This window comes from Photinus pyralis, unplaced genomic scaffold, assembly GCF_008802855.1.
Source record: "Photinus pyralis isolate 1611_PpyrPB1 unplaced genomic scaffold, Ppyr1.3 Ppyr1.4_LG4, whole genome shotgun sequence".
Classification (NCBI taxonomy): Eukaryota; Metazoa; Arthropoda; class Insecta; order Coleoptera; family Lampyridae; genus Photinus; species Photinus pyralis.
The window spans coordinates 27,236,625-27,249,462 of NW_022170511.1; the positions used below are offsets into that span (position 1 = coordinate 27,236,625).

The 12,838-nt window shown below is 35.3% G+C and overlaps 2 protein-coding genes across 3 annotated transcripts; one reads left to right on the forward strand and one right to left on the reverse strand.

Annotated features, from left to right (window-relative positions):
• Nucleotides 1-60: 60 nt before the first annotated feature.
• On the reverse strand, nt 61-5,296 carry LOC116168862 (ral GTPase-activating protein subunit beta-like). Of its 2 annotated transcripts, XM_031484857.1 has the most exons (9): nt 5,091-5,251; nt 4,838-5,044; nt 4,572-4,791; nt 4,478-4,504; nt 2,525-2,739; nt 2,287-2,470; nt 2,135-2,241; nt 1,943-2,090; nt 61-1,864 (listed from the first exon to the last, which is right to left on the reverse strand). In XM_031484857.1, the coding sequence occupies exons 1-9, from the start codon at nt 5,124-5,126 to the stop codon at nt 1,701-1,703; spliced, it is 1,308 nt and encodes a 435-aa protein (XP_031340717.1). In that variant the 5' UTR covers nt 5,127-5,251; the 3' UTR covers nt 61-1,700. The 2 variants fall into 2 exon arrangements, with proteins under 2 accessions (XP_031340717.1, XP_031340718.1); XM_031484858.1 differs by lacking the exon at nt 4,478-4,504 and having other exon boundaries at nt 599-1,864; nt 5,091-5,296.
• A 1,133-nt stretch (nt 5,297-6,429) lies between these two features.
• LOC116168861 (NEDD8 ultimate buster 1-like) lies at nt 6,430-10,161 on the forward strand. The gene is made up of 10 exons (XM_031484856.1): nt 6,430-6,639; nt 6,685-6,944; nt 6,991-7,195; nt 7,250-7,407; nt 8,862-9,058; nt 9,105-9,266; nt 9,311-9,449; nt 9,495-9,720; nt 9,771-9,882; nt 9,935-10,161. The coding sequence occupies exons 1-10, from the start codon at nt 6,517-6,519 to the stop codon at nt 10,081-10,083; spliced, it is 1,731 nt and encodes a 576-aa protein (XP_031340716.1). The 5' UTR covers nt 6,430-6,516; the 3' UTR covers nt 10,084-10,161.
• Nucleotides 10,162-12,838: the final 2,677 nt, after the last annotated feature.

Below are 12,838 nucleotides of genomic sequence, written 5' to 3' on the forward strand. Positions count from 1 at the left end.
TTCAGCTGAGTGATTTTTATGGCTTAAGTATGGTAAAAATCATATGCACAGGCCCCCTATTAATGCCAAATGATTGGGGACAATCACGTTAAAGTATCGCAACATGTGCATGCTTTTGTGAATTCACAATTACAGAGAATTATGAACCTACTATAATGTGATGGTACCTGTATATTTTTGAATTACCATGTATATAAAATTTGTAATACCGAGCGTTACAGTGATTAAGTATATTTTTCATTTTGAAAGTTGAAGTATATTTACACGAGTGTTTAAATTAATTATATTTTGTGGAAAAAGTGGTAAATATTGTGCAAAGACTGCTTTTCCATATACATCAACGAATAGAAACAATTTTCAAGGCCAATCGACCAATTTAGAACTTTAGGACTCATTTGAAAGGGCTTGGTCCAAGGATACCCTTATTTTTTGGTTTTGCGCATGCTACTAATAACTACTAATAACTATAACGTTTGCATCACAAATAAAGCAAACGATGTATTACATGCCTTTGATAGTATTTATTGATTTAAAGGTATAATTCAGGTAACATATCGATTTTGATGGAATATTTAACATTGGCGATTTATTTGAGCACAACGTCCCGAAATTTTATTGTCACAAATTTACCAAAATTAAGCTTTTAACCCTATCCAACTTCCATACCGTGTAACGAAGCACCTATTTTCCACCTTGAAGTGTGCGTACTTTAATGATCACCCTGTATCTGGAGGCGCTTCGTTACGAAAAGTGTTATGCCGAAAGTATTTGTGCTGGTTCTAGAAGTTGAAGATAGAAGGTAAAGGTAATTGGTAATTTCTAGAGGTGTGTTTCAGCCGCCGTTATTGTACATAAAAGCTGTAATTAATTCGCCGTTTGCAACCGTTTCCGTCAACACATTTCAATTATCTTTGTTGCATCCGAAAGTTCTTGTCATTTAGAAGAGGACAAATTAATATTTTAGAATTTCACTCCCGTTAAGTAATTATCCCTATGTTAATATAAAACGAGCATTAAAGTTACAAGGCCATGCAGGTTTACGCCTGTATCAGTTTGAAAAGAGACCTTTTGCCGACCTGAGAATTTTGCTGCTTTCATTCCCGCTAAGGAACTTGCCGTAATTTTGTTTGAGTGCTACTGAAGTATTTTTTTAAATAAAAAACGTTCAACAAAAATAATCAAAAACTTATGCTAGTATTTTTATGTTAATTTTAGTTATCACGTCATGCAAAAATTGCGCTTAGCAACTAAAATGTTAAAAATGTTGCATCATATTTTGATCGACTATGTCGTAAAAGCATGTCACGTCATAAACACAGCAAACAATAACAATTTAAACTATCATCATAACGTAGACAAAGCATCACATTGCGGTTATTTAAGCACTCGTATTTGTTAAGGTTTTGAGAATTGCAGTGACGTGCTCTATACTTGGAGACCTTTAACACTATGTCTAATTGCTTAGGAAAAGTGTTCAGATAGTTACATGTGAAGATTCTGCATCAGGGAAGTAACTTTTCAACAAATTAGACTCTTAGATGTACATTTTTTAATTACTAAACCTCTCACCTTTGTCAAATGTCACGAGACAATATTTTCTGAAAACCTTGAAATTGTGTTCAAGTGTTTTGTGTGTTCATCCGAGTTATTAATTTGCACACCCCTTAACAGACAGACATCAAGAAAGAAAAGAAAAATATCTAACCCTTAGACACTGCAGAAGGGGCAACACTAAAGCTTTTAGCAAGTCTGCGCTGAGGTGGCGGAGTAGGAGAATGTATTGAGGTAGAGGAACCTATCTCCTTGTTCTTATCAGTGCTACATCCAACCACTACCTCGTCCCACCAACTCGGTTGTGCTATACCTACACCAATTGTAAAGTCAGTGCAATTCCCAAATGTGACTGGACACACCGTGTGAAAAAAACAAACCGTATACGAACCTAAAAATGCATCAACCTGCCCTGCTATTCCCTTGATCGCTTTTAAAAATATTAAGGGAAGCGCTTGCAAACAGCTGTGATAGCACGGATCAACAACTGTCTCATTGCTTATAGCGTAATGTAAAAATTTCGGTGTCTGACTAATAATCTGTAACACAATGTTAAATAAAATAAATCATTTTTAATTCTTACCTCAGGTTTGGTTAAGTTGGCAGGGTTGCCAATTGTATTAAGGAAACGATACCATGCCTGTACGACTGTGTTGTTAGACATACCTGCAGGAATCAGATCGTCTTCACCTGTAAACACAAATGATCAACTGCAATGAGGAGAGTCGTAAATACCTATTTTTAATTCTGGAAATCCCGGACCATACATGAAAGCAAGCACACGTGCCGTTAACGCCAAATTCACTCTGTTCCACTGTTCGATAAGTGCGATACGATGACGCCAATTCATGCAACGTTCGCGCAATGTTTTCCAAAGCGGTGGCGTTGGGAAACATTTTGCGCATGCGATCAACCAGACCTAAAAGACAATTCGAAAATCAATAGTGAGCAATAATATCAAACAGAGCTTTACTTCAAACAATACACTTAAAACCCTTTCGCATAACTGATCGGCAACATCGTCCTTCACAGAGGGCGGGGCGAGCAGCGTGTCGTTAATTGATAGCAGGAATAACAAAAGGGACTCCCACGTTTCCATTTCTAATATTTTTGACTCCTGGGCCACTTGCTGTAAGGTTCGTAATACTCTGTGACATAATACTGCTTGTCTATTGATAACGTCTTGCCCTAAAAGTTAAAAAGATAAAACGAATCTTTATCATCGACTAAATATCCAAACAAATTTCTAAAATTAAGTTTGAATTTGATATTTAGAGGTTCAAAGAGACTCAGATATCGAAATTAGTAGAGATAATTTAAAATCAAAAGTTGCAAAGAAAGGGTATACACCTAGTTCCTACTCGTCTGTTGGTGTTGCCCTCGGTGTTGCCAAAACAAAACGGAAAATTTTTGAGGAAATAGCAATGATTGTATTTCATTTTCAGCATCCTCTTCAGCATGTTTGGATCTAATCGTATAGAGACATTATACTTGGAACTTGGAAGCAGAGGACAAGATCTAGACTCAACATTGAATAAATATTTCTTCTTCTATTACTTTGTATATTGATTAATGATTATATACCATTTGTCCAAAATGAACAACAAGCGGATCTCTATTAGTGTTCAATACAAATTTCTAACTTCGGTATCCGAAATCCATTTTTATCTTGAACATGATGAGTTTTATTAAATATTAGCAGCCAATGCAAACTTCGTACCGCCTTTGAGAAATTCGGTCTCGTTCTTGCCCGTTCTCGTGGAAACTTCGGGAAGTTCTTTCGGAGTACGCCTTAATGCCCCTAAAGTTTCCACGCAAATGTTATTCGAATTTAAAATCGGTTAATGATGTCTGATTTTGTTTAAATGAGTAATCGTTTTGTTTACCTATTTTGATTTGTATTTGTAAATTTAAATTATTAGGTTCAATCATCTGGAATTAATTGCGCGAAATGTTTTATTAAAATCTGTTATCTCCGGTCGTCGCGATAAGACGTGTTATTGCTGCGTAAGCTAATTAAATTTCAAAATAAGACCGTGTCATAGCGGAAGTTTTTAAGTAAGTTTAAGTAAGTAAAGAAGTGAAGTTCCAGAAGTAACATCAGTTGTTTTTTTGTGCTGTGCTTCTGTTAAAGACAATTGCAATTAACCGGATTCTATGGATTATTAACACTTTAAGGTAATTAAGATTTTTTAATTAATTGTTTCAATCTACCGCTTGTTGCGGGTTTATTTGTACTTTGGCCATGAGTGCTTATTTTTCTTTCAGTTTGATTGATTGATTTTGTCGAATAAATTTTGTTTCATCTGTAAATGATCTATTGCGTGCTGAATTTCTCTGTTCGTACCCAGGGTTTTGCTAAATGTTTGTATGTAAATTTGTACTATATTTGTTTGAAATTGTGGAGTTGAAAAAGGCTGTTGAGTTTTATCAAATTTAAGAAACGTAAAGTCGTACAGAGATTTTTAGTTGTGGCGATTGCTGGACATGCCATGGAAAAAGTTGTAATTATTTCTTATATATTAAATAAATTCCTTTTACTTTGTATGTATCATTCACTAAAACCAAATAAGGAAGTACGCCTTGGTCCTTGAGAGTATGTTTACAGATATAAATTTACTGGAACACAATAGCTGCAAATATTTTCCGAAATTCAATAGGGATTACACATATCTGTAATACAGTAGTAACACAGGAACTTGAAAAAGATACTGCTCATTCCATTTTTGGGTTCAAAAGCACATATTTTGTATGCAAGCGCCTGTAATAAATTTGAAACTGTTGTTCGTACTTACCTTTAAAGCTAAAGAAAATGAAAGCGGGGGTTTGTACTTGTACAAAAAATTAAGGCTTATGCTAACTATTACTCTACAATATGGAATGCAACGAACATCAATTTTGTACAGAAACATGGTATAAATCCTACCTATATCCTGATATAGAAAAGTCCAATCTTGTATGCGTAATAAAAAAATAATCAGACAGTTAGATTGTATTTGAACTAAGTCTAAATCATTTACCTTCTCCTTCGCGTGGTAAAAATAAATGATAGCAATGCCCGATGATTTTCCGTGCGTACATATTAGGCTCATTGCAAACAGGTCCGGGTACGCAAACTTTGTTCGTTGGCAGCAAGGATGACAACCATTCGCAATAAATATTCACACAATCTTTTATAATGTCGTGCTCTGTTAAAGGCAAAGATAAACCAAAGCAAATTACTTCCATACACCACTGAACCTAAACAACAAAGTAGTACGTCGATAGGATAAATAAAAAAACTAACCTCTTTGTCAGTATTAAGCGGGCTAGGCTCAGCTGCCTGGGTAATGCCTAAATTATTTGCCAACTGCTTTACGACATTTATGGTCACCTCACGTCCGATTGACACACCGAACTTGTCTAAAACGCTGTAACCCTCCGAGCCGCATCTCTGAACCACAGGACTTAAAGAAGTCCATTCCGAATACATTCCCTTGCTTTCAGTGTTTTCCTATTGCGAACGTTTTAACTTTATTTCACTTAATTTCCGTACTCACCTTAAAGTTAACGCGATTAAATAAACCCAAATTCATAGGAAAGGATTTATTTAATTTAACAGCTCTCTGTAAACAGCATTCGTTGCGAATGACGAGTTTTGTGGTGCTTTAAAAGTGTACACTTCACAATTCCATATTACATGTTGATGTAAGCAATCAATCTGAAATTACGAGTTTTTTAGGTTAGGATTGTTGACAAATCTGACATATACAAACAAACAGCGTTGCCATGTCAAAGGTTTATGCATTCATTATACAGGGTGACTCACGAGCTTCGTTGATTAATGATGTGTAATTAGCACATCTCACAACAAATTGTGTAGATAGCTTTATACCGATTTGAATGGTACCTTCTATATTTTATTGTAATAAATAATTCTTAATGCATCTCAAATGCGTGTCGTCGTACGTACGGTACTTGGAAGCACATATTTTGTTCTTATCATTAACATAAAAAAACGAATGTTCTTAATCCTGGAATTCGTCTCTAGTGACAAATACATTCATGATACTTTGATACAGCAAAATATTGGTTAGAATGATACAATCAGTATTTGATGAGAGGATTCGCAACGTTTTGAAAACCGTTTGACAATCGTGTTAAAAAACTTCATATAGAAATTGCAAGTATTCCTACCAAAACGAGAGGTCCTTCTTGGAACACCTTTTGTGCGTGTTTGTGCCTTCCGTGCGATAACTGTTGAACAGAAAGTCCTCTAAACGCATGAAGGCAAAGCTCCCAATAACTATTGGATCCTTTCACACTTTGTTGTATCGATCAATTTTTTAATATTTTTTGAATAAGTACTTAACTTTAAGGGTACCTGTTCTGTTCAGACGGTTTGTATACGTTTAAATACCATAAATTTTGCCAACAAGCAGAAACTTTCTCCTCTTGGGGCGAATTGTAAGTGAGAACTTAATTTGATGGCAACTTTTTGACTATGGTGGGTTGTGCTGAGGAGGTTGTCCACCTGGCGGTACGCCTACGTTAGTCGCTTAGTGTCCCTTGTACATATTGTCGACGATGTGGGCACTGTCGGCGTAATGTCCTTAGTCGGCGGTATGGACCATAAAAAAATCGTATCGTCGTTGTGACTGCAAGCAGCCGACGACTCAAGTTCAATCCGGACAAGACGCAAAAGTATCACAAAGAAGCGAATCCAGAACTTAACCGTAAAGAGACAGAAGATCGAATTGGCGGGTTCCAGAAGCACAAGAAGAAACGTCCCAGAAGAATGGGCGGAATGGAACCTTCGAGACACTTTTCAACCGATTATCAAAACGATGTAGCATATAGGGTGATTAAAATAATCACCCTATATAAAATAATCACACAGAAGTGGCAACGTCGCTTTGTCATGACATTTATAGTTTTTGCTAATCATGAAAATTTTGTATTGAAAATCCAAACTAATTTTTAAAAATGAATGAATTAAAAGTTGATAACATAATTATCCAAGTTCGAGATAAGTTACAAAAAGACGGGATTAAGCTATGGTTAAGTCCATATTATTTACCTACAGGACCATCAACTTGTGAATTAGAAGTAAATATGAAAGCAAAAATTATTGTGGGTTACATTCGGTTTTAGAGACTGGCAAGGGAGTATAGTTCTGATTTAAATATTCAGTACGATTGCTGCTATGCTGCCGTTAGCGAATTACAATCTATCGCTTTGGAAAAGTTGAAGCAAAGAGATTTGTACCGCGCTTCAGGAATTGCTACCTTAAAAATGAAAATACTTGTGCAAAATGTTCCCCCAAAGTTAATATCTCGGCAAATTTGTTTAAAAGAGATGGGACAACACTTGAAGCGTATGGTGTCGGAAACAACAAATGTACCTGAAGAAAGGTGAGTAATTAAAGTATGTAATAACATTACACAATCATGTTTATAGTTTAAAATTGATCGCAAACGGGAAAGTTATAGAGGACAGCAAGTCACTTTTCGAGCAGGGTGTACAAAACGGCCAGCAAATTTTAGCCCTAACTCTTAACCAGTCGCTAACTGACCTGCGCGAAACCGAAAGTCGCTGTCAAGAGATTGAGAATGTTAAGGCAGATACACAACTTTTAGCATCCGATGACAATGATTATATGGAGGTATTTCCACAGCAAATAAATATCAACTTGATTATGTAATACTTAGAATTCTAGCTGGAAGATCAAGCCGGTAACCCTGTAAGAATACCCGCTCATGAACGAAAAGCGCTTATGGTCGCGCTTGCCTTACACGAAAAAGGAAAAAGTGCCTTGAAACGCGAAGATTATTCTCGCGCGCTGGTATTTTTTTTAGATGCTGACAAGGAGTTTAGGTAAGTTGGAGGTAGAAATTGTAGTTTGGGCCTACAATCCTAGAATTATGAGGTATACTTTCGGGGACTTTTTCGAATTTAGGGAATGTAGCAGATGTTTTTTAAAAATGTTTCAAAGACTTTAGGCATCGTTATGTCCGATGAGAGCTTTAGTTTGTTAAGCACTACCCCTAGGATTGACTCTTCTCATGTACCAACAATTTAACTGGGTGTACTGAAAGGATCCATTTCAGAGTCCTGTATTATTTATAATTTATATTCGAGCGGCATTGTAAAAGTAATGTTATAGCAGATGTTAAATTGAATTTTAGTAGGTTTGTAATAAGAGTCTTCTTAACGGTAAGGGTAGATAAAGTGATCACTTTAACGGCAAGGGTAGATAAAGTGAAACAAATCATTGTGCATTCTAGTGACATCTGTCGTTATTAAAAATGGGACACAGAGCATGATATAAAATGAAGTTCAGAACAGAATACAATATTGTTTCCATGGAAACGACGGGAGAACCTAAGTTTGCTATTTTGGACGTTTACCTACAAAATATTCAGAAGTTTGACAATGGTTTCTCTGATTTCTGCTATAAAATAAAGTTTTGTATTATACATGAGGATAAAGGAAAGCTAACCATCTCGAAAGTTAATTCCTTCGATGGTTAAGACATCCCTTTACGTCTTGTATAATAAATACCTATAATTTCATATTCTACATCGGCAATATAGTTATTCTGGTTTCAAAATATCTACTGTCGGCTTAAAAACATGTAGACTTAAGTTAAATATTGGAAATAAAATTAGGAGGGCGTGTTAAAATGGTTAAGTTGATAACATGCTCAATTTGATATGATGTCTTTTGTTGATTTTCTTTTTATGAAGCGAGAAAGTTGAATACAACATGGAAAACCCAAGAAATATGGATTAGGTATGTATCGTTCGCAATGAACAAGTTTCATGGTGTTGATAATACAATATAATAATAATTTATGTATTCAGTGTGCAAACAGTAGCGGTCTGTACTGCCTGTGACGTCATTTGACCTAATGGTAATGTTACGGCGCATCAATATACAAGCGCACACGTACTTAGCGCACCAATATGCATCGTATGCGAATAGGTCAAGTGACGTCACACGCTGAAAAGAAATTATTTTTCTACGCGCAACTGTAAAGTCTTGTACCTTTTTTTAAATGATGATTCTTTCCCATTTTTGTTTCATTTTGCTTAAGTTTTCATAATTAATTTGCAACAAAAACCTAGAATGGTTTTGGATGAATTCACTAGGCACTTCCATAACTGGCAAAAATAAACAGAGGGAACCATTGTACCTAATCCTTTTCTTGTTACCTTAGGTGGGGGAACCACCATATACGCTAAGTGTTTGTTACTAAAGAGTGCTCATATTTCAAGTCATTAATTACTAACGAGGAGGGACCTTAATGCAATTACTTATAATTTTAGCCAGTGCAATTCACAATTATTAAATTCTGTCGATAATTACGCCTTGTTAGACCTCGATATCGCTTGGTGCTACTTGTGCCTTCAAAGTGTCAGTCAACTACCGGAAGCTTACAATCGTTTGAAAAGGTGCCAAACTGTGTTCGAGAAAAGCTACGGGCCCAATTTGGAACGATTAATCGCCGTCAAGGGGACCCCTGGTATGAACTTCTTAGGATTTTACTCGTCCTTAAACAATTACTACAGGGAACGAAGCAGTATTGTTTTTGCGACTGCATCTACTACAAGGAATTGTACTTTTCCATCAGAATAAACGCGAAGAAGCCTTACAGTTATTTAAACAAGTCGAAAGAGAACTACAAAAACTGAAAGTCGACGAAAACAGCTTAATCGCCCTCATGGAATTAGGTAAACCCACATTTCGCCAACATTTCATAATCGACGCGGTGCAGGTTACTCAGCTGCCGAGGCAAGGTTAGGCCTACGTGCGGTACATGGCGACGTAAACAGTGCAGCTAACTACATTAATGAAAATCGAGAAAAACGAGCGGAGAGTCGCCTTAAAGCCAAGGAGGAGAAGCTGTTACGAAGGTACCTGTTTGGTGCTCATCTCATTTTATTTTTATTGCTGTTTAGGGAACAAGAGAGACTCGGAAGGTGCGCCGATGGTAAGCAATTCGTCAATCCTAGCTTTGTCAAGATACTTACGGATATGGGTTACAAGAAGGAGGCGGCTCGTTCCGCTCTCAAAAACTGTAATAATATTATTTCTGATAGCGTTCAGTACATTCAAGAAAATCCAGGTCCCAGTAGCTCAGTGAGCGCTGAAATGTTATCATTGGTGCACGGCTTAATTCCGGAGGTTGGTAAGGCTTTCAGCATTGATAATTTTGCAGGGATTTTAATTTTTAGCTGGAGGCCGCTGGGTTTGATGCGAATATGGCTAGGAGAGCGTTAGAGGAGTGTGATGGCGATGTGATGAAAGCTGCCAATACATTGTTAACCAATAGTGGTGTTATTCATGGTGAGGGTGGAAGCTTGTTTGCGTTCGATGTTACTTTACTGTGGTTTTTTAGATGATGACAAGAAAGAAAAAATGGAAGAAGCTTACTTGCGACTATCTGAAGATATCTCAATGGTTGATGATGACCATTTGGATCTGACTTTGCAACAAGAAGCGTTGTTTTTGCAGCAGTACATGTCCCTGTTAAATCCTCCAATGTAAATATTGTTAATTTTGAACTTGGTTCTGTGCTTTGATGTGATATTAATGTTACGTAAGAAAAAGAAAGTTTGCTGATTATTTTGTACTTTGATTATATTTACGTCTTGTTTTGTGTTCCAAATATAACATGAAATATTATTTCCTTTCGTAAAGTACGCCAGTAGTAAATATTCACGTTAAAATTTATTATCGCACAAGAAAAACCACATAAATAGAGAAGTTAGTTATGTAGAAGTTATATAGAAGTTAGAGAACCTCCTTCTCGTATTGCTTACGCACCGTCCTGCAACGGGCATGAGATGAGGAAACGACAATACGACGGAATAATCAAACTAAAGCACTTTTTCCAAGGAATAGTTAAACCGAATCGTACAGAGCAAGTAATAAACTTCCTCGTTAATACATAAATAAATACTTAATAGAATTATACAGTGTGTCCCAGATCGCGTGGGATTGCATGGGTAACTTTGTTATTATTAAAGATAGAGAATTGGTTAAATGGGCAATGTTTTGCAGTTTTGGATGCTTATTTAAGATTTCCTTATGGAATTTCTCAATGTCGCATAGGTTCGACGTACATTCAAAAAAACTAAAATTGGTCATTTCCTTGATTGTCTTATATCATCGAAAATATAAGAGATATAAAAAAGAGTTTTATATAAAAGTTACCTTTAATTTAGAATTGATGTCAAAAAAAATTCAAGATGGCTACTTTTGAGGAACATTTACCAACTTTCTAAAGTTAAATAGGCGTCAAATGAGATTTTTAGATTACTTGATAGATTTTTTAATTCTCTTTTCAACGAGCCATCATAACATAAGATTGAAAATAAGATACCAGTTATATCAATGGTTTTTATAATTTAATCAAGTAGTCTGTGATGAATTAAAAAAAACAAAACCTATTCGAGGCAACAAAACAATGAAAATAATTACATCAGATGTTTAAAAAATCAGGGGCGCTCTCATGAGAGGGGGGGTTTGGGCATTAAGACTCCCTCCAAAATTTTATATAAGTAGGCCTAAAAAAATGTTGATTTTTATAACATCACTTATTGACTATCTTATTATCCATGCTTAGTACTTACATACCTACAAATGGTGGTATATAACTACAAATTATCTCCTTGAAAAAGTGTCATGCTATTATCCAGTTAAACACATTTCAAGACACTTCGCTTTATTTTACACAATGTATTACCATTGATGCATTATCTCAGGTCACATTTTTTAGGTGGTTTATCCGCAAGAATATCGAAACTAACAGTTTTACCAGTCCGAGTATATGGACAAATGAATCGACTTTTTCTAACTGCGGAGTGTTCAAGTCGACATAATGAACACTACTCGTCACAGGAAAACCTACATGTAGTTTCACGCTGAAATCAAGTAATATTTTTTTAAATTAATGTATTTTATGGCATAATGATCTTTAACTGCTCACCATTATTTACAAATTCTCCAATAAACTTCCTTAAAGGATTTTTCTCGGCAACGTATGTTTCGAAGAAAGGGTGGGTTTATATGCTACCTATCAACAAGCTGTCTGCTCAGGTCACAATTCACGAATTATGTATAGTACATTAAATTATAAAAGTAAGTACCTACTTAATTAAAAAATAAAAGTAAAGTGGAAGTAGCTACCACTACAATAATAATAATAATCAATGGCTACATGTTGCCTAAACTAAACTGTCTTGAAGTATGTTTCACTAATAATGGCCAGTATTTGAAACATCTGCTGTAATTATTTTCATTGTTTTGGTGCCTCAAATAGATTTTGTTTTGTTTTTTTTTTAATTCATCACAGACTACTTGATTAAAATAAAAAACCGTTAATATAACTGGTATCTTATTTTCAATCTTATTATAATTATAATAGCTCGTTGAAAAGAGAATTAAAAAATCTATCAAGTAATCTAAAAATCCAATATGGCGCCCATTTAACTTTAGGAAGTTGGTAAATGTTCCTCTAAAGTGGCCATCTTGAATTTTTTTTACATCAATTCTAAATTAATCGTATCAAAGACAGTCACTTTTATATAAAACTTTTTTTATATCTCTCATACTTTCGATGATATAAGACATTCAAGGAAATGACCAATTTTAGTTTTTTTGAATTTACGTCGAACCTATATGACATTTTGAATTTCCATAAGGAAATTTTAAATAAGCCTCCAAAACTGCAAAACATTGCCCATTTAACCAATTCTCTATCTTTAATAATAACAAAGTTACCCATGCAATCTCACACGCGATCTGGGACACCTGTATAAAGGATAATCACCTGTACAGTATAACAAAGAAACATGACAAAAATGGCTATTCCCTTTAAAAATAAGCGTGGAATTTCAAAACCAACAATAGCTTCTTGTTGAGAGCCCGAATTAGAATCAATAATTTTTTTCCATTCCATCAGACGTATCCAGTACTGCTATGTTGGACGTCACAAAGGGTCATTTTCGTCACTGTATAACTAAGGTAAAGTTTATTTTTCTTACTCTTTAGGGTCAGTTGGTGAAGCAAAATGTTCACTTTTACCAATTTCTTTGGGAAAACGGTAAAACTGAATTGCCTTAATTCATGCATAGCTAAATTGTGTGCTCATTCTGTCAATTGGTAACCTTTTGTCACATATCGTCTCAAAAACTATAATTCCGAAACGCATATGGAGGGATATAGAGTCTCCTATGAATAAAGGGTTACAAGGACACCTCCATAAAAAGATTCAGTGTGTCACAGAAGAATAGAAAAC